Source organism: Centrocercus urophasianus, unplaced genomic scaffold, assembly GCF_019232065.1.
Source record: "Centrocercus urophasianus isolate 14NV4802_14NV808 unplaced genomic scaffold, USGS_Curo_1.0 seq_33, whole genome shotgun sequence".
Taxonomy (NCBI): domain Eukaryota; kingdom Metazoa; phylum Chordata; class Aves; order Galliformes; family Phasianidae; genus Centrocercus; species Centrocercus urophasianus.
Genome location: NW_024884900.1, coordinates 1,919,823 through 1,943,807, shown reverse-complemented (window position 1 = coordinate 1,943,807; position 23,985 = coordinate 1,919,823). Strand labels below are relative to the sequence as shown.

The 23,985-nt window shown below is 41.3% G+C and overlaps 1 protein-coding gene across 1 annotated transcript; it reads left to right on the top strand.

Moving 5' to 3' along the window:
* The first annotated feature begins 1,720 nt into the window (after positions 1 to 1,720).
* APPBP2 (amyloid beta precursor protein binding protein 2) lies at positions 1,721 to 23,985 on the top strand. Its single transcript, XM_042830499.1, has 13 exons — positions 1,721 to 1,890; positions 11,015 to 11,103; positions 11,637 to 11,788; positions 12,383 to 12,506; positions 14,585 to 14,753; positions 15,403 to 15,492; positions 15,898 to 15,965; positions 16,044 to 16,149; positions 16,479 to 16,603; positions 16,801 to 16,886; positions 17,309 to 17,499; positions 17,870 to 18,035; positions 18,208 to 23,985. The coding sequence occupies exons 1-13, from the start codon at positions 1,750 to 1,752 to the stop codon at positions 18,459 to 18,461; spliced, it is 1,761 nt and encodes a 586-aa protein (XP_042686433.1). The 5' UTR covers positions 1,721 to 1,749; the 3' UTR covers positions 18,462 to 23,985.

Below are 23,985 nucleotides of genomic sequence, written 5' to 3'. Positions count from 1 at the left end.
CTAAGCTCATAGCACAACTGAAGCAAACAGACCCATACAAGGAACAAAGCACTGCATAAGTGTAACTTTATTTTGAAAACTCAATTACTTAAGGAAAAAAACTGAAGTAGCATGCAATTAACTGTACGTTGCTTCAAATGGTTATCTGTTATCTCAACACTAAACACACTGAATTGAGGACTTACCAATGCTCTGTGAATGCTTTTAAGTACAAAATATGCATCTACAACAGATTACCAAATTGCTTAATAGATAGATACATTAAAATCTACAGTTCTAATAAATAACAAAAACTACCATAGCTGAATTTTACTCCTATCTAGAGATTAAAGCTCTTTAGCCACCAAGATTATTCTCCAGGCTTTATCAAAATTAATTACAGAGCACAAACACAACAACATACTCCAGAGAGAGAATTGCTGCTTTGTCCTTGTTTCATCAGGACATGTATTTCCACGGCCCACCCCAGAGCATGCCTATGATATACCTGATACAAAGTTACACAGTAACAAATTGCCACTTAGCTTTTAAAGCATTAACTTCATAAAAAGTAATAATAATAATAATAAAACACGGCCTACTGCCACAGCACTCTTAGAAGTTACACTTACTTTGATTACAGTCATTATTATTCTCTTATTACTCAACTTTAAAGCAAAACAAAAAGCATTTTAATTACAAGAACTATGGCTTCCTAGGTATCATAAATACTTTTCCAGAATAGTGTAGAAATCTGCCTTACCTGTACTACCCTGAGAGGCCTCCAAAGTCTCCCAGCCACTCCAGCAGCTGGCTGAGGTACATAACCTCCACCCCCGGGGGTCAATTGCCAATAGCAGCCAGCTGCCTTTCCCCAAGTGAAAGCAAGCCACCCGAGCTCAAAAAGCGATTAAAGAACACCTGAAGACACAGATAGGCAACAGGTTCCTCACTGCCACATTCATTTCTACCCAGCCCCGTAACACATTTTCTACAATGAAATGACAAAGCATTATGCCCTTGATGGGGGTGGGGGAGGGGGGAAGGGCAAAAGAGCAGGCAAAGGAAGCACAAAGTTGGGGCGATATCGAGTTCCGTACGGAGTGCTGAGCCCTGAGGTCCCGCCGCTTTCCCCCGGGCTGCGCAGTGCGGGGCTGCTTCACACCCAGGGCTCCCAGGTGCGGCTGCCCGCTACGCCCCTAACGCGGAGAGCAAATCAGCCTGAAAGATAACGAGATACTAACAAAACGCAGCGCTACTTGCACGTGGGGTTAATTTACACAGAGAAAAGGCCGCTTTTTAGCACATGGCAGCCAACGGGGCCCTTTGGACAGGCAATGAGCTTCAGGTGCGGCTCCGAGCTCGCCCCGAGCTGCGTGCACGGCCGTCCGTCCGTCACGCTAGGGCCAGGGAGGGCAGGCGCTGTGAGGGAACGCTCGGAGCCCGCCCTGCCGCCCCGTGCCGATCCCGAGCCCCACCGGGGCCGCAGGGTCACCACAACCGCAGCCCCACCCCCGCAGCCCGCTCCTCACACCCCCACGTACCCGTAACCCCACCGCTCTTCCCTCCTTCCCTCTCCCCTCTCCATCCCCCATTCGCTCCTCGCGCCTTCCCAGCGCAGGCAGTCCAACCCCTCACCCCTTCTCTTCCCCCCACCGTCCCCGCTCCCGCCGCCTCTCCCTCCCTCCTCCCTGCCGCTGGGGCTGCGGGAGCCGCGAGGCGGAGCGGGCCGGGCGGGGGGTGGGGGGAAGGCGGCTCCGCACACGCAAGATGGCGGCGGTGGAGCTGGAGTGGGTGCCCGAGACGCTCTATAACACGGCGATCTCGGCCGTGGTGGATAGTTACGGGCGGGCCCGGCGCCGGGACATCCGCTCGCTGCCCGAGAACATCCAGTTCGACGTGTACTACAAGGTGAGGGCGGGCGGCGGGGCGCTGAGGGAGGCCGGGCCCGGGCTGGGCCTGAGGGGCAGAGAGGGAAGGAGAGCGGGGCTGGGGAACTGGGGGCCGGGCCTTCCCTGAGGGGCGCGCCGAGCGCGCGGCCTGGCTTCCTGCGGTGCCGCCGGGCTGAGGCCCGAAGGTCCGAGAGCGGGAACGAGGGACCGCGGGGCCGCGCGTGAGGAAGGGACTGCGGGGAGGCTGGGGCTGTTTGAGTCCGGAGGGGGGGAAGGGGCTGCCCTTGGAGTGAGGAATCGGGGTGGGTGGAAGCACTTGCCAGGCTGGGGGGGGGGGGGAAGCGGTCGGGGAGCGCGGGTTTGTGTTGAGCTCTGCGGAGGTTTTTCTTTTTCCTTCCTTTTCCACCCCCATGTTGCAGAAGGTGCTGTCTGTGGTGGAGGTTGCCGGGTCTGCCGTGCTCTTGTACGTTTAAATGTCTGTTTGGAACCAGGTGGAAGGAATTGAGGATCTTTAAATGGTGCCGTTTATCAGCTTTATGTCATTTTTTCACGTGGTGGCTGTTTCTCACTGAGCTGCCTCCAAAATACCCAGAGTTACAGCAAAGGGTGTGCTGAGATGGTCCTTGAATCGCTATTGTCCACCAATTAGGCATTTCATCCATCTGTGGGAACCACTGGAAATAAGCATTCACCAGGAGAGACTCAATGTATTTAAAAAAAAAAAAAAAAAAAAAAAAAGTGGGAGATGACCTTTATTTCCTCTGCCAGTTAAGTTCTAAAAACTTGGGGTGCCAAACAAAGTAATTTTTTTAATAAGTCTTAGTGAACCTGGAATAGTGGCCCATCCAATGCTGGTGCAGAAACAGTATTTAGAAGGCATGCTGATTGTCCCTGGCGACAGAGAAACTGTTTCTACCCTGTTGAAACATACAGGTACATTTCTGCACTCCGGGTGTCCGTTGCTTCTCTTAAGAGCTGAGAACTGGAGGAAATGTTCTGCCACAGCAAGCGTGCTTGGGGAAGGTGAGGTGGCTGAGATGCAGCTATCAGTGGATAAGCCCTATCGATATGGGACTAACAGCATGGGAGAACATTCTGAGGCTTATTTTCAGCTGTTGGCAGGGATGCCCATTGACACTGGCATTGTCTGTCTTGACATTCATACAGATGAGGGATGGTTCCCAAGGGCTTAAAAAACGTAGAAAGAATTTCACGGGTTGGTGATACCCAATCATGTATTGTTCCCACTTCCTTTAAAAACTCATCCAGAGGTGATCTTAATAGGTTACATATACTTCTATTAACACTCTTCAATTGTTACATGTTTCAGATTCATTTGGTGTTTTTTCATCATTAAAAATAATCCAGAAATAGATTTGAGTTCTAAAGAGGCTTTTAAATCTATTTGCTCTGCTCACGTAACAAGCAGCATGTTTTGTTCAGGAGGTGGTAACAAACATGCCATGGATCTGTTTGGTTGTACTCATCACTAGCCAGTGTAATTTCTGTTAACCATGATAATTGGTATTATTGTTTTGCCTGTATTTTACAACAGGCTGATCCTTGATAATCTGAACTGTGTAAGGTGCACCTATAATGGTGCATACATACATCATGTAGAATAAATACAAACACGTGGTGTAGTTTGGTGACTGTTGTGCCAGTGCTACCAATGGTAAGATCGTCTCCTAGGAGAATACCTTGTCTTCAGTGGTTGCATTTAAACTAGCTAATATATAAATACAACTTAATCTTGGCTGGCGTGCTAAAAGCAAGTGTAGTCCTGACTGAATGGTGCTGTGCGTGCAGAGACGTCTGCTTTCAGCCAGCACCTCAAAGCATAGCTCAGAGAAATCTCGTGGAACAGTGCTTGCATTTTTCTGTGCACCTGTACGACACTGAGTGCTGGTTCTTGATTTCTGTGTTTGGATGGCTGAGGAATACAAGTGATACTGGTGAACTAGTCTGGGAGGAGGACTCCTTCACACCTTGGAGCAGTTCCCTGCATGCTGTGTCTGGTGCTTGTTTTGCTTTTTGGTTCTGAACACAGTTGCTGTGCTTTTCAAAAAGATGCAGGCATTAAATACTGGTGTAGGTTAGTATATGTATTCTTAGGACATCCTGATGATGAGCTCTTTAAGCCAGAAGTAGGATTTCCAAAACCCACTACCAATCCTTAACAGAAGGCAAGCTAGAAGACTTCTAAATCTTTGTTCTGACTGCATCTTTGTAGTTGATGAAAGGCTGTCAGTTTGTTGTTGGTGTTACATGGAGTAGTACATATTCTTTAGATACACCTGAGGAAAGTTTGGTGTGTAGTGCTTGTACAAATATGTGTGCATTTAGATCTTGTGGAAGATGGAGTGTCTTTTGGTGATTATTGAAAGGAATAGAAATTTTTTCAGTCTTTCACATCCAACTTGCAAGAAATGCTGTATTACAACTTGTGATACTGGAGAAAGTGCCACTTTGCAAAACTAAAAGGAAGCATCAGTCAGATCTTCTTTTGACACTCACTGTGGATGTTAATTGGCTGTGGCCATACAGAACTTGAAAATTCTTTTAAATGCATTCATCCGTATGAACACTTCAAATTAGCACTTGCCAGTGCTGTTTACGGAGTCTGCCAGCCTTGTTATGTTGATTAAGATGGCAGAGGTAGGATGTCATGTTATTACGATGGTGGAAATGGCCAGCATGTTATCTGAAAGGGAGGAAAGAGCCACCTGAGAAAGTCCTCATCTTCTGTTCCCACCAGGGTACCCTCTGCTTCAGCGCTTGGCTGTGTTGTGATAGTGGTCACCTTTATTTCCCATCCATTAACCAGCCCAATTGCTTTCAACTGTCCAGATTCCAGAGCTGTTGATGTCTAGGATGCATTTTATAAACCCACGTGTTCCCAGTTTACAAGAAGGAACCAAACAAGCAATGGCTGTGGAGAGCTCTCTGCTGTGGGCTCAGTAAGAAATAGGTGCTGTGGCACAGTGACAGGAGCAGGCAGGCTCCTGGTACTGAGTGTATTTATCCTTAACGACTAACACTTTGAAAATGAAAAATAAATCAAATAATCATGATTGCAATAAAGTAAATCTGTAGTGCTTTAGCCAGGGCATTACTGGATTTCTGGTTTTTAAATTTTTGTCTCAAAAGCCTATTCACTTTTCCTTGCAACCATTGGAGAATAAATAGAGACTGGGCAGAACGCTCATGAGGATGTCCAAGTGTGTTTGGAAGAGTTCATAACTAGAATTGTTGCAAGCAGCATCCGGATCTGGAAAAAAATATGCAAATGTAGTTATTTTGTTTCCTTTGTGTCTTTACCAGGTTAATGTATATCCTGGTGGTGCTGTTTCCTAGTAAAAGTGGTTTGTTGGTTTGGGTTTTTTTTAATCTTTATGAGGAAGAGAAGGGGAGGCCTTGTGCTTAGGAGCTGAAGCAGGAAACGTGCTGCATCGCAGTTAGAGCACAAACAGGGCATGCCTGGCAGCTGGGCTGCAGTGGTAAATGCCACACTTTAATTTGTTTAAAACGTAGGTAATAACTGGAATAAATTGAAGCCCCCCAAAAAAAGACCCAAACCACTCCAACACTCCTCAACATCTGGGAAATCAAATGATTCTGTTTTGTGTCTTCTGGGGAAAAAGGTTGGTGTTTAGAAGGAGGGAGTTTATCCGAATAACGTAGTTTTTGACAGAAACAGGACACTGAACTCTGCAGTCCAAAGATCATTCAGTTAATGTCTCACATAGAAGTTTTTTCCCTGTACTTCAGCTTTGTTCTGTTATGCATAATTTGTGGTGTTGTTTTGTTTTGTTTTGCTCTTATGTTTTCCGGCTGTATTTGATGGGACAGTGCTTCATTAGTCATGGTGCTCTCTGTTGTAGGTATTTATGCAGCAAGCTGATGCTGGCTTTACACTGGATAGATAACAAGGAGTTTCATCTAATGTTCTTCTGAAATGTCTTTTACGGGTTGTGTTTTTTCACATTGATTTTTCTTGAAAGTCACTTGGATCCAATGTTCCTTGAATGTTTTCTGATGAGATCATTAACCACAAGAACAGTTGGAGATGACAGTTTGTTTCAGACACTTGGTGGGGGCTCATAACAGTTAGTAATTGTGCTATGCTTATTTGTATTTAAAAAATCAGACAAAATCCAAAAGGGCCATAATCATGCTTTTTCTGTATTTGACACAGTTGATGAAACTTCCACACTGCTCCTACATTGATGTGAATCAAAACAGATTTTAAATTTACATCCTGGTATCTGCAGCTTCTGGATAGTGTGTAGCTGGAAAACTGCCTTCCCACTGCACTCTGCTAACCCCCCAGAAAGAGAAGTGTGGCTAATAGAAGAGCTCCTATTGCATCTAGTTATTCTTTGAACCAAGCAAAATGAGTAAGCAGGAATTTGCTGACACTTGGCAACGCGCGATAGAATGTCTGTTCTGTGCATTGCAGTAGAGATGACTTTTACTGGTGAGGGATGATTACAAGCTTTTCTGATCTTACGGAGTGAATCTGGTTTGTCCTAAGGCTTCTGCTCCTGGCTGTGTGGTGAGGGAGGAAAGGACAGGCTTCCTGCGAGATGAAGTGTAGCTGCACTGATGTAGTTCTGAATCCTTTCGGAGCAGAAGGGTACAACCAAGGTCACAGTAAGCAGTGTGTCTTGGAAGGCAGAAAATCCAGAGCGAGTGGGTTGTGTTTTGTTGGGTTCCTGCAGTGACCGATCGGTGTGACTGCACAAAGGCTGAATTCCTTTATCCTGCTGTGCTCTTGGGCATCAGAAATGAAACGTGTATGGGAAAAACAAGCATGATTTCCTTGTGCACTCACATAGAGGCATTGTGATCTGGTTGGACTGGTGCATTCAGTGGGACATATCTGAATACTGCTTGAATTCAGTCATATCTGTCTATCGCTCCCCTCTTTAAATCCTCCAAGTGAAGGGGAATCATCATCATGCCATGAGCTTTAGTCCAATGATTATTACTCTTTATTTTAATACATACCTTATCTGTAGTCCTACCAGAGCCAAAACATCTTGCACTGTTATGTCTTTGGTTTGCAGCTCCCTGCCTTGCTTACCATTCTTCAGAGTCTTACCATTTAGTTTGCTCTTTGTTTTGCTTTTTTCTCCTTGAATCTCTGTGTGGTTTTCTAGGCTTGGCTCGCCTGTTTTCTTTTTTCATTGTCCTTGTTGAACCTTAGATACTGAAACTCATAATACAGACAATGAGGTAATACCACAAAAAAAGTGTCCAACTACTGCTGAAACAGTAATTCTTGTTTCCACTTAATTTTGTCTGCACTGGTTGAACTTCAGTCAAAGCAAACCACATAGAAAACCCTCCAGTGCAGGGTTCTGTGTGGAATCACACAGAAAATCAGAAAACAATCCTACATTGCTGGTGTGATACAGGAAGAGCAGTGAGTGAAAGCGTGAAGCACGCTGTGAGCTTCCTGACTGGAAGCATGGTTTTCAAAAAGAGCTGAGAAGTTTGATTTATTTTTTTTAAAGCCCCAAACAATATCGGGGTGGAATTGGTCTCATCCAGAAGCCTCGTAGATGGTTTTGAAATAGATTTGTAAGAGATGAAAGTACCCAGATTTATAACAGATTATTTTCTCAGCTTGTCCCCCAGCTGTCCCCAGGGCTTTTCAAGAGTCGTTTCTCAATGGGTTGATTCAGGGCACTGACTTCAAAAGATTTTTTTTCCTTCTGTGTTAAGCAGAGAAGGGAGGCAGTGGTTGCAGCCAAACTTATTTTCTAAATACAGATTTTGTTGTTTAAATATGCAATCCTCCCCAAATTCAGCATAGTAGTCCATGTTATATTATTGGGCATTGCTAATCATGCTGGGGGGGCTCCTTGGGACTTCTTGCAGCTGTAATTCTTACTGTAATGTCCATTCTTGTTTTTCAGGCCTCTTCCAAACTGGAGCAATGGGAGCTTTTTTTTCTTTCTTTCGTTGAAAGCGCTGCAATTCTTATGGTCCTTTTACAACTGCTTAGAGTTAATCTTTATTATGAAGAGGCTTAGAAAAAGTAATTGCTCCTACATTTGTGCACAGTGGAGAATGCTGGTGATTTAAAAAAAAAAAAAAAAAAAAAAAAAAAAAAAAAGCCACTTTCTCAGTGGTTGTATGTCTCTGCCTTTGTTTCTAAGGGTTTGCTAAGAATCAGAGCTCAACCTACTGAGAGAGAGCTCTGGCAAGAACTCACAGATAATTATATATGCATGATGATATGACAGCAGATAAGTTACAAGCTTCTGTTATCAATAAGTTTAACTGGAGGCACCTCCATATGCGTTTTCTGAATGCTTAGGAGAAAGTTCTGTAAGTCACTGTTAGCCTTAGCTCCTGAAGGACATCATGGTGGCTTTGCCACAGCTGTACAGAGCAGTTGGACTGTGTAATAGCAAGCCAGCACATGAGATGTGCTCCTGTGTTCGTGTCTTCAGTGACAGGCTTAATGTCAGTTTGAGTGGTGTAAGCTGGGAGTCATACTGTGTGTTCTTATGTGTCTTTCTATAGTTAAAAAAAAATCATTGATAACCTTCAAATAGGTCAAGTTTGTGTCTGAAAAAAACCCTCCTTCCTTCTTAAGAGCGGAGTAGTTTTTCAGGAATCCAAACCTCTGCCTTTCTTGTTGGGGCCTGTTTTTCTTGAATCACTCTTTTGTTTTGTTTTTCATGTTATGTAGCAAGGCTTGTGGTCAAGAATTCTGTCTCTGGAGCTTTAACAAGAGAATCATTTCTTCCCTACTTGCAACTGCTTCTCAATGAGCAAATAAGAGTTACTGAAACTTCTGGAATTGCTTCACAGTTTGACGTAGTCTCACTATTTCCACTTCCAATTCTGTTTGAAACTATAGCTGTAACAGCTATAACAGTTTGAAGAGACTTCAGGCAGAGTTAATTCCTCAAATGCTTGCCAGCATGTCGAGGGAAGGGGTGAGTGGTGTGGTAAATGTTCTGAGGATGCTGTATTTCTGGTTATACCAGGAAAAAACTGGATGGGCTGAGCTGGGGAGAGGTGTGTGAGGAGCGGGTCTGGACCTTTGGACCCAAAATCAGAGATGTGTGAAAGATGAGGGTGTGGTTTGGGGCATCCCCTGTTCCCCTTCACTGCCACGGTGTTTTCAGTGGGGAAAAACTCTCCAGCTCTGATTTGTTTCGAGTACAGGGCCATGGCACTGCTTTATCTGAGGAACAACTTTTCACGTAGATACTGTTTAAGACTTCCTTTTTTATTTTTATTTTTTTCCAGTGAAATAGTTGACTAAAGGGAAAACATTCATTTCTGGCAACTGACGTTTTTAGGTTAAAGAACGTTTGAAGTTTTTTTTGTAGGTTCTGTTAAAATAACAAACTCGTGCTGCAGAAACATTGTCACATGTTTCATAAAGAGCTCTGACTAAAATGAAATTTCTGGCTGGCAATGTTTTATGTGCTTGATTGGAGTGCTCATTGACCTGCCTCCTGGGCTTGTGGTTAAAATGATGCTCCAGATAAATGGTACTTTTCAAAAAAGGTATTGAAAGAAATGATTAGAACTCAAAAACTGAAGTTTTTATTTGATCAGTGTTTGTATCTGAGCATTCTGTCTGTAAGTAACTCCTCTCTCTCATCTTTTGCTTGCATGGTGAGAGTGGCTGACTCCTCATTTCAGAGTTTCTCGTAGCTCTAAACCCTGCTCAAGTAGCCTGGAGTGCCTTGCTGCTGGTAGCAGTGCTCTGGTCTTGGACAGTTTGTGTTGGAATGTTGTGGCATTGATTTTCTGAATAACTGTTAGAGTGCGTTACCTGCACGCCTGTGATGGTGTGAAGCGTGAGCGCACGCCTGTGTGTGTGCTGGTGAGCTGTAGTGCTCTGCCATCACACAGTGCAGGTTGGAGAAAGACAGAGATGGCTCTGGAATGGCGAGTGCTGTGAGAGGCAGCATCTGGGGAGACTTGAGATGGTTTTTCCTTCGCCTCATAGAGCTGCTGCCTTGCAAAAAAAAGGTTTTAAATAATAAAAATATGAAGGAATGCTGCCTACAGTACCTGAAATAACAAATGCTTGTGCCACAACAGTCCTCATCTGCTGCAGTCCTTGTGCTGCTGGCAGAGGCTGCTGCCAGCTGACTGGGGCGAGTGGACCGTGCTGCTTTCTGGCTGCACACCCTACTCTTTGCTATTTGTTGTTCAGGGACTTCATGATGCCTGCATTTAACAGCCCCGCTGGATTTCTTTGCTGTGTATTCGCACGGCCACTTCTGCACCTGTGTAAATTCTCAGTATTTATAGCATAATGTAGCAGGGAGCTCTGCTGCTTAGCTGTGCTATGCACAAAGAACTGTGTCCATGGTTTGTTTTTTATGAACAAGCTAACTGATATATTTGCTTATCTGCAGATAGAAATTGGTTTCAGCATAAAACCAGGCATTGCTTTTAATAAATTGAGGAACGTTCCCATTTACTCAAGCAGGAATTGTTCATATAAGCCCAGGTATTAATGGGGTCAGGGCTCACGCTTGTGTTTAGCTCTGGGTATTGGTGAGTCATCCATTGCAGAACTTGTGGGTTTGGGGTGGTTTTCTTGGATGTATAATTTCATTGCTTCAGTCTTTGTCCCAGACAGAGGCTGGAGTTTTGTAGGATGACAAGCAGTGTTTTGAATTTAGGCTTTGGCTTTGTGTTTCCACTTGCAAATCACCTAGAATCTCTTCACGCAGCCCTGTGATAGATTCTCTTTAGTTTAAAAAAAAAAAAGCATCTGATCTGATATCAAAGAAGCCATTTGTTACAATTTTTATTAAATTTAGTAGTTTTTTTGTTTTGTCTTTGTTCTCTAGCTTAGGAATTGTGATGTTTTAATGATGCAGGTAGATGTAGTGAATGTTTGAAGAAAGGAGGAAGAAAAGAATGGATAAAAATTAAATTGAAAGCAAATATGGAGCTCTTATAGTTTGTGTGTTTAAGTTCTGCCGCTGAAGGTGTTCTCCTGTGTGGAGATAGTGAAACTGTTTCTTTTTAATATTTACTCTTCTGTACTTTGAGCTCTAGAATTCAGAAGTCATTCTAACTGGTGAGCTAAATTTCCCAGGAGAGCACCAGGTCTTAAATTTTTAAATATATTTGTATTTTTCTTTCAGCTTTACCAACAGGGCCGCTTATGCCAACTGGGGAGTGAATTTTGTGAACTAGAAGTTTTTGCAAAGGTGCTGCGAGCTTTAGATAAAAGGTAAGCACCTTCCTGTACTGACAGGCTCATTTCAGCCCTGGGTTCTTGATCTAAGTTTTGAATCCAGAAGATGTCAGATCAGATTCTTTGTTACCAGGATAAGCTTTGTGTCTCTAGTGTCTCCCTCCCCTTGTTTGTGTGTATGTGATGTTAATGGGTTTGTCACTGCTCATTTATCTGCCATTTTAGTGTGAGTCAGGGCAGGGGTGGGCTTTGAGGCTTCCCCACCCACAGAGTCTAAACAGAAAGCTTTGTTTTCCAGTTGTAACAGTGTGTGGGCAGCTTGTATTTTGCTTATTCTGGAGGGTGTCCTTGTAAAGAACTGTGTGTACACTCATTTTATTTTTTGGGTGATCCAACGACTGTAACCCATTAGTCTTGAGGCTGTCAATTATGCTTGTGTTTGTCTGCTTTTTGTTTGAGAGAAGGCTGGAGTTATTTCCTTGAGTCACTACTCGTTTGTATCCATGGTGCTCTGACTGCGCTGTTTTAAAAACTTCATACATAACAAATTTTGTTTTCTCTTGTTTCAGACATCTGCTTCATCACTGTTTTCAGGCTTTGATGGACCATGGAGTAAAAGTTGCTTCTGTACTGGCCTATTCTTTCAGTAGACGATGTTCCTACATAGCAGAATCAGATTCTGCTGTAAAAGAAAAAGCAATCCAGATTGGCTTTGTTCTAGGTAACTGGTGTTCATAGACTGTTAAGTACATTTCTTTGTTAGTTCAGTTAGGCTAATGCTATTTTTTACCTCTTTGTAACTTCTTTTTGGGAATGTATGTGCTTGGAGTCTGTGTTTTTAGGAAGTCACTTGATGGCTTATGCATATAACACAAATACCTAAAAATTTTAGGCTGCTGTCTGCTATTTCAAGTATAAAATTTATAAGCGTGGTAGTTAATGTTAAGACTTTGTGTATTTCTAGTATTGATGAAGTATTTCATGATGAAAAGCTATGGAATACCAGAAGTCATGCTCAGCTGAAGGAGAGTTCTTCTGCTCATGTTTCACGTTCAGGACTGCAGGGTTAACTCTGATAGAGCTCCTGTATGCAGCATGCAATTTCATGGTGCTTTGTAAAACACGTTTCCTTTGCTCTCACTGCCTACGTTCCCCCTAAGCTGTTAGCAATGACTTCCTGTATTTTGGCATAGGCAATACTGCACTCCTGTATTCCTACTTATTTGTAATAAAATAAGAGCTCTTAGGTGATCTGAGCAAATGCTTTTTCCTAGAAAGGCACTTTCAAAATTCTGTTTGTTCTTGATTTTTCCAGGAGGGTTCCTATCAGATGCAGGATGGTACAGTGATGCAGAGAAGGTATTTCTTTCCTGCCTTCAGCTGTGCACCCTTCACGATGAAATACTTCATTGGTTTCGTGCAGTAGAGTGTTGTGTAAGGTGAGCTTACCTTTAATTCCCACGTGTCTTACTGAGAAGTATGTATTCATATGTACCACTAATATGAGCCAAGAAGCTTCAGATGCTCTCTTCAGAATTCTGCTGCACCGCTGGCTTTTGTTCCAGAAACAAGGTGATGCTATGAGAGGCTGGACGTGTATGTACACCTTCCTGGGACAGAAAAATGCTAGCTGTAGTGCTGCTGTCAGCACTTGATCCTTTGACTTATAATTAATCCAAAAAATTGTCTAATTGTTTGGCGTGCTGAAGAAGCTGCCTTAAAAATAAACTCACCTTCTTCAAATACAGAAAAGGAAAGGAGATTATAGGAAACAGGTTTGGAAAAGAGAAACACTGATGAGAGATCTTAATTGTTCTCTCCTTCCTTTATTAGTTTATTGGAAGACCTGTCATAATGTATCATGCAAGGTATAAAATGTTGCACCTATACGTTAGCTCATATTTTCAGAATTTTAGCATCTCTTCACTGTAAAGTATTGTGTTCTGATTTGCTTTACTTTGTGGGTTTTTTTTCCTCTGTTATGTTGCCTTCTTGACTTACAAGGGCTTCCCTGATGTCTTCCAATCTCTATCACTCACTGTCTAATAACAGATCTCCAGAAGGGACAATGAAAGTGAGTTTACCAAAATTTCATCTGTGCTAAATGGCAGGCATTTGCAATAGGAAAGGAACAGCTGTCTCTTTTCTTTGCCTGCAATGGAGCAGGAATACAATTCTGCCCTTTAGGCTTGGAATATGATGGCACTCACATTTTGAACGCATCTCTTTAAAGTAAATAAGCATCAGTTTTCAATAACAAAAATCTCTACTTCTGTTCTAAACAGAAGCCAGAAGCTGAAATAGTTGCTTGTTTGGAGAAACAGTGTGTGCTTCAATACTGCTTTCTTGTCTGTATTTCACCATTTACTGAAGCTTCTGTGAATCTTTCAGATGGGAAAAGAGGTGATGATAAGAAATGGGGGAGCGGGAGAAAAGGAGGCTGTTTAGAGTTGTTGTGAACTGTGATGACTGCATTGTCTGGTGTTAATTCAGTACTGAGTATCAAAGGATCAAAACTTTCCAAACTGTAAATCCAGAATGGGTTGTCAGGCTGGCACTAGATCAATCTGAGCAGATATGCTTGCTGATTCCTTTGAAGGTGGCCTTCTTACTACTTGTATTCCTGTTGGACAACACTAAAATTACTGTTGTTAAGTACTATTGCTCTTCCTTTAATCCAAAATTTCCCTGCTAGTGTTGCTTACCTATGAACACTTAAGTGTGTATGTTTTCTTCTAGCATTTAAAGGTTGTCAACCCAAGAAACTATTATGACAGCTAACGATTAGCTGTCCTGCTGTTCCTGAGCTTAAAATTGCTTGTGCTGTTGCCTCAGAGTGAACTCTACTACGTAAATAATATTGAATGCATTTCAAAATATCCCTGTTCAGCCCCGTTTATGAATTGTGCCTGGGTGCTAACGCCATCCTGCTGTGTTGTGCCATCTTTCCTGGCGGCCCAGAGAGTGACATTAGTTCCAGATGCTTTCTCATGTAGAATGGATGAAATTGAATCTCTTGTAAAATTATTTATGATACATTGTGCTGTTTAAGGGCTGAGGACAAAATGCAGAGATGCACGCAGGAGAGTTTGTACTTTTTGTCAGTTTCAGTTTACCATGTTTTGGAAAGGAGGTAGAAGGGATTTAATACCATATGTTACTGAGTTTGGGAAATGAGATTTTATCAGTGTTGAGAATGGACTTCAGGAAAAATAAAACAAAGCCACACACACCAAAGTGGTTTGGGCATTGGATGTGCAGAACTTCATCAACGTGAAAAAAATCATTTGGCATTTCCACCAGGAGAAATTCTTGCCATGCAAGATGCAAAGCGTGGAATACTGTAACAAATTTCTATGGACAATTCCTTTGTATTACTGAATTCAGACAGTGCAGTTTTGCTGGGGTGGTACCCGGTTCTCTAAGCACAACACCAGATTGTAGATCAGTGATGCTACAGCATGATGAAATGTTTTATTCAAACACTGATTAGAAGATCTCTTTACATCTTTGCAAGGTTGCTCCATGTTCGAAATGGTAACTGTAAATATCACTTGGGAGAAGAAACGTTCAAACTGGCTCAGTCTTACATGGACAAACTTGCCAAACATGGTCAGCAAGCAAACAAGGCAGCACTCTATGGGGAACTGTGTGCACTGCTTTTTGCCAAGAGTCACTATGATGAGGTGAGTAGGGCTAGTTTCTTTCTGTTCAGCTTCTGGGCACTGGTTATGAAATCTGCAAGGACTCTCCATGACTGCCTCGCTATTCACGTTGTCTTTCTAGACATCTGTGTGGCAGTACCAGAGGTATACCTGATGTACCATCTGGTTTCTGTATATTGTTCTGAGTACAAGCTCTTAATAGTACTTGAACTGATATTAAGAAATTATATGCAATAGATTGCCTGTGTATTTTGGTTATCAGTAAATTACGCATTACAAAGAGTTTATTTTAATAGGTAAAAAGAAATTGGAGAACATAACTCTTTGCAGCTACTTTAGAAAAAAGGTCACTTCAGTGTGACTGCAGTTTTTAGCTCCTAAATTCATTGACTAGGAAGCTGCTATGATAGTGATTGTAAGGAGTAGTTAAACATTATAAAAGAACCTTTTCCTGTGAAATATATTACATTCATTTAATTATACAGACCTTAGTGTAATACTAAATACTGCGCATTCAGTATCAAGTTGAAGAGAAGTTCTTCAGGTTTGTCAGACCATGGCAACCAGTGTTTTTTAAATCTGCCACTGTAAATGACTGGTGTATATTTTTCTTAATGTTGCAACACAGTGATGTTTATGAATTATCGTGTTGGTTAACTTTGTTTGACAGGCTTACAAGTGGTGTATAGAAGCTATGAAGGAGATCACAGTTGGCCTGCCTGTAAAAGTAGTAGTGGATGTTTTGCGACAAGCTTCTAAGGTAAATTTAGACTCTTCCACATTCCTTTTTTAAACTGCTCCCAAGGATGGGTGAGAATGTGTAATACCTCTGCTATACTTCATGTGCCTCTGGTGTATTTTCTTCCTTTGCCTGTGAAACAATTATAGCTGTTCAAAGGGACATGATGGCAGAGTTAACTTGGAGCCTTCCACAAAAAGACGGACTGTTTCTATCTTTGATGTAGACTCAGATACAACACTGATCTTTTTGGTGATTTATGTCAGAGTAAAATATTTATTGATGCTTTCTGTGAGCACTTGTTAAATAAGTCCCTTAGTGACAGCGGTGATATTAGAATTAAAAGTAATAGAAATTGGGCTGATATCTCAAGGAGAAGGATTTTGAGTGTACACCTCTTCATATGCTTCATTTCAACCTGTTTAGGCTTGTGTTGTAAAACGTGAGTTTAAGAAGGCTGAGCAGCTGATAAAACACGCAGTGTATCTCGCCCGGTGAGTACTATTCCAAAAAGCCCTCTTGAAATGTACTCTTAACCTGCCTCAATGAGTAATATAAGCATATTTCTACAGGGAGCATTTTGGAGCCAAGCACCCCAAATATTCTGATACACTACTAGACTACGGATTTTATTTGCTCAACGTAGACAATATATGCCAATCCGTTGCCATCTATCAGGTATGCAGCAGGGCTAAATGCATTTGGTTTCTATTAATACCTAAAATGTCTCTATTTCTTCTGAAACTCACATGTTTTTAACTCAGGATAATTAGTTCATTTAATTACTGCACTGTTTGTTGACTTCAGATTTTTGCTTTCATTTTTTTCTTCGCCCTTGAGTGATTTCTTTAGGTTTGCTGTCTGAAGGATGTGGGTGTAGACCTGAATTTCAGAGCCATCGGACTTTTTTTTTTTTTTTCCCTGTTAGCAGTAAAATGCGTAAAGGTTTGTTGTTTTTCCCCCCCCCTGTGTTAACTGACATCATGGTGCTCTTATGACTCTTTCAGACAGCTCTTGATATTCGGCAGTCGGTATTTGGAGGTAAAAACATTCATGTAGCTACAGCTCATGAAGACTTGGCTTACTCTTCTTATGTTCACCAGTACAGCTCTGGAAAATTTGACAATGCACTGTGAGTACAGCTATTTGAGGTAATGGCAGTAAATCTAATACTGCAAATGGGGGGGAAGAATGTTTTTTAATTTATACAGATTTTTTTTCTAACAAGAACATTAATACAGTGAACCTCTACATTTATCTTGTTAATACTTTACCAGTTAGCTGGTAATTGAAATAGCAATGAGGATGCATATATTTAAACTCTTTCAGATTCCATGCTGAACGTGCTATTGGCATTATAACTCACATTCTCCCAGAAGACCATCTTCTCTTGGCATCTTCAAAGAGAGTTAAAGGTAGTATCCTGAATTGCATTACTGGAACAGTTTAGTATTTTGTCAATGGAGAGCAGGCATTCAGTTGTATTTATTCTGTTCCCAACAGAGGCAATGTAAGCTTTTTCCCAACTGGAGATGGCTTGAGAATATTCCCTGTAGTTCTCCAATGTTATTTGTCAGCATGCTTGTAAAATACAAATTTAAAATTCTTTAAAGCTTTGTTGAACTCATTCTTGAAATAATAGTAGTCAAAATACGGAATATAAAGAAGTGTTGGTAACTGATACCTAGTTGTAAAGTTTGAAAGCAGTTTGTAAGCAATCTAAATCCTGATTTAAATATCTCCTGCCACTTCTTGGGTGGACGGCTTTCTGCAGCTGGTAGTTGGTGTGTCTGTGTCTGGAACACAGTGATGTTGCTTTTCTTCTTCTTATACTCAGCACTTATCCTGGAGGAGATTGCAATAGACTGTCATAACAAGGAAACTGAGCAGAGGTTACTTCAAGAAGCTCATGACTTGCATCTGTCCTCACTTCAGTTAGCTAAAAAAGCCTTTGGGGAGTTTAATGTACAAACAGCAAAGCATTATGGCAACCTTGGAAGACTGTATCAGTCCATGAGAAAGTTTAAGGTAAGATCTATTAAGGTAAATCTCTTGACATACAATTTACGAGATGTCTGTAAATATGTCAAAGCAAATTGTACTTTATGTCCCTGGTTCATAACCTCAGTTGGGAGTTTCATTCCATTTTAATATTTCACCCATTCAAAGCTTTGCACAGAAATAATTAAGATGCCTTTGGGGACAGGATGCAAAGTGATACTATTTGCTGATGATCCAAAATAAGAATTTGGAGAACTTAGTCTGATTCTGGCCTTCTTATCTCTTATTTTTTTGTCCTTTGTGAAATGCTTGACTACTTAATCACTGCATGGTTGTTTCTTAAAGTGTTCATGGTGTGGTGAGTGCTGCCTGACCCATATGAATTTGTTCCTCGCAGGAAGCAGAGGAAATGCACATCAAGGCAATTCAGATTAAGGAGCAGCTCCTGGGTCAGGAGGATTATGAAGTTGCACTGTCAGTGGGACATCTAGCTTCTCTCTATAACTACGATATGAATCAGTATGAAAATGCTGAGAAGCTTTATTTGAGATCCATAGCAATTGGTAGGTGATTCCTACAGTGTTTATTTACATAGCAGCCTTCATACAAAAAAAAAAGCTTTTTGAAATGTTTAACATTTTATTGAATAACTAAAAATGAAATGCAGTATTTCTGTTTTTCTGCATGGTTTCAATCTAAGTATTGAATTTTAATTTTGTTATCTCCTTTCTTTAGGAAAGAAGCTTTTTGGTGAAGGATACAGTGGACTTGAATATGATTACAGAGGTCTCATTAAACTGTACAATTCCATTGGCAATTATGAGAAAGTTTTTGAGTACCACAATATTTTGGCCAATTGGAACCGGTTGCGGGATCGGCAGTTCTCAGTTACAGATGCTCTGGAGGATGTAAGCAGCAGTCCTCAATCCACTGAAGAAGTGGTCCAGTCTTTTCTGATGTCTCAGAACGTTGATGGACAGAGTAGCTAAGAACTCGGTCAATTAATCAGTTAAGTTTTTTCCCAGATTACAGGGGAGAAGTCATACTGTGAAATCTATACCATGTAGTTCTCTGGGGGCTGGAATTTGCATTGAAACACTGGTCCAGTCTACTGAAGAGTGCCCATACGGATGAATGTGTGTTAAATTCTTATCAGCATGTGTATGGCATGTTTAGTTCGACTCACGTTTTTAACTTGGTATTCCAGAAAACCCTTTTTTTTTTTTTTTTTCTTTTTTTTTCCAAAAGAACCTACTTTGCAGAAAGTCTGCAAGAGAACATTAAATAAAACTGTTTGAGTTCAAAAGAGTTGCATTCTTATTATGAATGGAAGGTTTCATCAAGAGCTTTCTTCCGATAGACAGAATAAGTGCTATACTACAAGAAATTATACGAGAGAGGTCTCTCTAGTTCATGCATTCATAGCAGAGTTAATCACAAATTCTAAGCAAAGGAAGGATGCTTTGGCTGCTGCCTGATGAAGAAAAGTGGCAAAGAATCACTTCGGAGAGCAACATACCATTTGTAATCCACAGTAATTTGATAAGGAAGTACAGACCGTATGTTGTTTTTAATACCCTGAACTGGACCAGTGTTTGTAAGTGATGGAAGATCCAGTAGACCAGCAACCTTAGTTTTCTTTGGTACCAGCCAAGAGTGCTAATCTTCATAACAGGACCAGGAAAATCAAAAGTGGACCAGCCTGCTAGAAACAGTTTTTGGACCAGTGGCTTTAATTTAATATTTCTGCCCCTGCATTCACTTCTACAGTAGAGTGATTTCATTTAGATGTATGATCAGTGCAAAATTATATTCCTGTAATAGATACAAAACTAGGAAGTGAACGTTCTTTAGCAGTTGCGATGGCATGTTTTACTTAGCAAGCTTATGCAGATATTAATGTCAATGCCACACGCAGAAACTAGAAATGCTTAACTATTTGCTGCAGCCATCTTCTTTTCTATTATTTTTTTTAATGGGCTTACTCTGATAATTGAGGCAGTACCTTGTTTATACCAGTTAATGGTTTTGTATTACAATCCAGGTCAATTTTATGTTTCTGGAGAACACAACTTATTGTACAGTTTGCAGGGGTCAGTGGAAAATGCCAAAAAGCACAACAGGTCTTTTTTTGTGTGATGCTTCATTTCTACATTAAACAATAGTACAACCAGAAATGGATTTCCTTTATATTAATTTAAAAAGCAGAAATCAGCTGTAAACATCCTTTAATAATGCCTATCTCACTAGCTTGTCTTAATTTTTCTTCTGTTGGGGGCGGGGGGCTGCTTTGCTGTGTAGATTTATTTATTTTTTGCTTGGGTGTGTTTTTACTTTTTAAAATGTTGAGGTAATGCTCCTTTGAAAGTGTAACATAGCAAACTAGAAACAACTCGCTGCTGTTACCTCCGTTCTTATTATGGTGGCGCAAACAGTGCCCTGTGGTTGGGTTCTGTCTCTTGGGTTTTCTCCACCCCCCCTATTTTCAGGGGTTTGTAACTTGGCCGTGGAAGTTCAGTCCAAGGTGGGGCTCAGCAAGCAAGGTTCCTACAGGACTTGGACTGGATGTTTTGTTTAGGGTTTGTTTTCTCTGAAATAGTTTGTAAAGCTTGGGACAGGGAAAGCTGCTTGATGGTATTCAAGAAAGAGTGCACAGAAGAAATAAGAAATTTCAGACACTGCTTTGAGCTTAATGACTCCTTTAAGAACTGAAATTTTCCAGGCCAATAGTTCATATACCGGTGCCTTCAAGTGTAATTTTGGGGGAAAAGGCTGAATAATACTGACTTGAATATGCAGCAATATGAGTGCAGCTTTAATGACTGCATACCTAAATACTTTAATGAGAGGATTCCACATTTAAAAACAACAAACTGTGGTATTAAGGCTTACGTTGCAGTGTACCCTCGAAGGCTGTTCAATGAAAATTCAACTTAAAATGATGTATGCATTTAACACCTACTTCATAGCAATTTTTCTTGCTTAGGAGTGCTTTAGGTGAAACATTTCCATCTCTGACTAGCATCTATTAGGGGAGTGATTAATTACAGAGTTCTCATGAATTCTTTTCTTCAGTCCTATTAAAATTACTTAAATGAAACTTGTAATGTTAGTACCAGAATTTGGGCAGGGGGACGCTGCTTAAAATTGGCCTCAACAGGCTGTGTTACTGCTGTATTGCAGAAGGGTTTGACAGCTTCAGAACAGGCACTGACTTGCATTTATGATGTCTGTTCGTGAAAGGCTCCCAGTAAAGCCTCTGCTTCCAGCTTCTGGCTAACAAAACTCAAAGGTCTCAAGATTTTGAGTTGGGGAGTGTTATTTGACTGACACTGGCACAAGCAGTCCATGTGAACCATTGCTGTCACATCAGCTCTCTGGTTTCTGTGTGTTTCAAGGGCTGCTTTCAATCTGTGGCGAGTAGGAGAGCTTCCAACATGGGGCAGGTTAGGAAGGTGTTTGCTTCTGAGAACCAAAATCACCTGTTCTGTTTCTGTGATGGGTTGCTTTATTCTGTTTTCTCAGGCCTGCTGCGTGGATGAGCTTTTCTTTCTTTCCTCAAGCTACTTCCCTAGCATGTTGTGTACCTTGACGTATCGGCTTGTCTAGAAGGGATTCACATCCTGAAAGTCACCCCGAGTTCTTTATGTTGGATTTTGGCCAAGAAATGTGACTTGGGCATGAGCATCTGTTGTGATCCTTGTGGAACTGCTAGCATGCTTTTCGTGTGACTAAATCCTGACTTGGCTGTTGGGCTGAACTTCTCACTGCAGCCCTTCAGCAATTCTGCTTGTGCCAAGGCACCACATTTTAGAGAAAGGTGGCTGTGGCTAACTGCTAATGCTGTCAAACAGGAGCTTTGCAGGGCAACTTTGCAGCTGCCTACAAAATGCTTTGTAACCTGCTCTGCATGCCATAACTTGGAACATCCACTGTCCTTGCTGCAGGTGGAGTTTCCATGTGATAATGTAGAACTGGCCTTTCTAGTTGTCCATTCTGTTTCTCTGATCTTGTTTTTGGAAGAAGTTGGCTGTCTGTATTGGCATGTGGGGACAACATCTAGGACCTGTTGTTACTGTTACTGTCTCTGCTGTTGTTTGGTATCCCTGAGAAAGTAGAAATCCAGTTGGGTGGCTACAGAAGGTAAATGACTTGCTCAGCCGTAAGGGTGGAAACATCTGCAATGTCATTGAGGCAGATTTCTATGTATTCATTTAATTTTATTTAATGACCAGCACAGGTCGAGCTAAAGGAACAGAGTGCTACCTACTATGTTCTCTGTACAGTGCAGCTTTTCAGCACAGAACTTGCCAACAGAGACCCTGCACCTCCCTCCTGTCAGGTGTAGAACCAAGGAGTTCCTGTCCTATTTTAGCCCTAAAACAAGCTTTTCAAAACAAGCTTTCCACATGCATCTGAGTGTAAGTACTGGGGAAGGAGGCTTTATAGTTAGCCTTGCTTGTTAGGAGACCTTGTCCTTGCTGTAATGCAATTAGCCAACTTCAAAACGCTTGATGACTTTGATTAACCATTGGCATTTTATATATGCACAATGCACCTTCTGCTAGGTGAGATGGTGTTAAAAAGAGGAGATCTGGGGTTGGGGCTCTGAAATGCATCTTCAGAATATTTCTTGACGGTAAGTAATCACAGTGATTGGTTACAAGTGGTGAGGAGAGGTGTCCCTTCGTAGAAAATTACTTCAACTATTGTTTAAGGCCTCATGATTTTCACTATAAAGCTTCTGAAATCAGTTATTTGTCTTTTGTTTTAATTGAACACTGCGATTTATAGAAAGGGAAGAAGGCAATGTCAGCATTCTTCCACTGTTTCTGGGACATGGACTATTCTAGATGACTTCTTATGGAAAAGGAGAGGCAAGCAAAGCTTACGAACTGACAAAATGGGACGGGGAAAACTGCAGAAAGATGTTTTCAAACCAGTCTATCCCTCGGTTACTTGAAGTAAAACACCTAGTGACTATTTGGCCCCAACAGTGGTTTGGTTGCTTTTACAGCATGCTGTTATGACCAACGAGTGTCTGCCTCTGAATCTTAGTCTTCATGAGCACTCTTTACAAACTTTGTAGTTGAAAACTCTTTTTTTTTTTTTTTTTGCACATAAAGTTTTTTTGTTGAAGACTTTTGAAGGTCTGTTAGTTGCTGGATTCTAACTTATCGGGACAACGATGTTCTTTTGTAAAAATGAAGTGTTTTTTTCTTTAGATGTGCTGCGGTCTGGTATTTGCTAACGGTGCCATTGCGCTGCTCCTCATGGTACAAGAAATGCACGTTGAAATTCTTTCCTTTTATTGCTGTGTACTGGTAGAGTACAAAAAGGAAAATGCGTTGTGCCTAAAACATGAGTGAAGCTGTGGACAAAACCTTGGTTTGTGCAGATGGGATTTGACTTCCCAGGTAGCAGCAAATAACGCGGGGGAGATGCTGCTGTTACCAGGTTGTAACGAAGCTTGTGCAGAAGCTTGATTTTTCTCTAAAGCTCGTTGTTTCCCTTTTTTCCTTATTGTTTCTATAATAAGAAGGTGACTGGCCAAATGTTAACTGCGGATCTGACTGTTTGTTGTGGGTGTTTCCATGTTGGACGTGTATGGCCTGTTGCACGGTTTGTTTATTGGCCTTTTGAGGATTCTGTGAGAAGCAGGGAAGAAATTTCCTTTATCCAGACATCAACCAAACTGCTTGCAAAGAAATTGACAGCACTGGTAATGCTTCTGTCCCTAAATCTCAGGAATGTTTCGGGCAGTGAAACAGGTTTCCCTTTGGTGATATAAAGGTGCGTGCTCTAGGGTCTTGTTTAACAATATTTCATTGCAATCCTAGGTATCTATAGCATGAGTGGCCTTAGTGAGTTTGTTGAAGTGCACATTTTTTTTTTTTTTCAAAAGTAAATTTTAAGATGAAAAAGATATATACTATATAAATATATAGAGATATTTAGAAACTTGGTTTGTGGTGCACAAGTTCAGTGTTGGATCACTAAATAATTGTCGCAGGTACCATACGTGTAACTTTTCTTTGATGTATTTTCCTTCATGGGAAGCAATGTTGCCGTGGTAACTAGGACTTCACAATTTCTTTACTACTTAATGATGTGAACGAACTCTACGTTTTATTGAACATTACCAGGTTCAGTACTATTTTTATACTTGTTGAACTACAGGGAGTTTTAATTTAATAGCATTCTAAAAAAGATGTTGCTTGAACTGTATAACTGTATAAATCAAACTACTTACACAGACGACACCTCTAAACCAGAATCTCTACCTGTAGTGCCACAGTCATTTATATGAAGTTATCTTGATCATGACTAGACTTGGAAGACCGACCTACTTGTGTCAAGACTTAATGTTTCGTATCCTACTTCTCACAGACTGCAGTGCCCGACATTATTTGTAACCATCAAAACCATATTATGTTTGTAACCAGCATTGTGATATTCTGTAATTGTATTGCTAAAATGAAATATCGACCTAATAAATATAGTGTTCCTGCA

Bases quoted from the DNA above. Each gene is read 5' to 3' on its own strand.
- APPBP2 (XM_042830499.1), top strand. From the start codon at position 1,750: ATGGCGGCGGTGGAGCTGGAGTGGGTGCCCGAGACGCTCTATAACACG. The intron at 1,891-11,014 runs GTGAGGGCGGGC...TTTTTCTTTCAG, and splicing joins AGTTCGACGTGTACTACAAG to CTTTACCAACAGGGCCGCTT. The intron at 15,966-16,043 runs GTGAGTACTATT...ATATTTCTACAG, and splicing joins CACGCAGTGTATCTCGCCCG to GGAGCATTTTGGAGCCAAGC.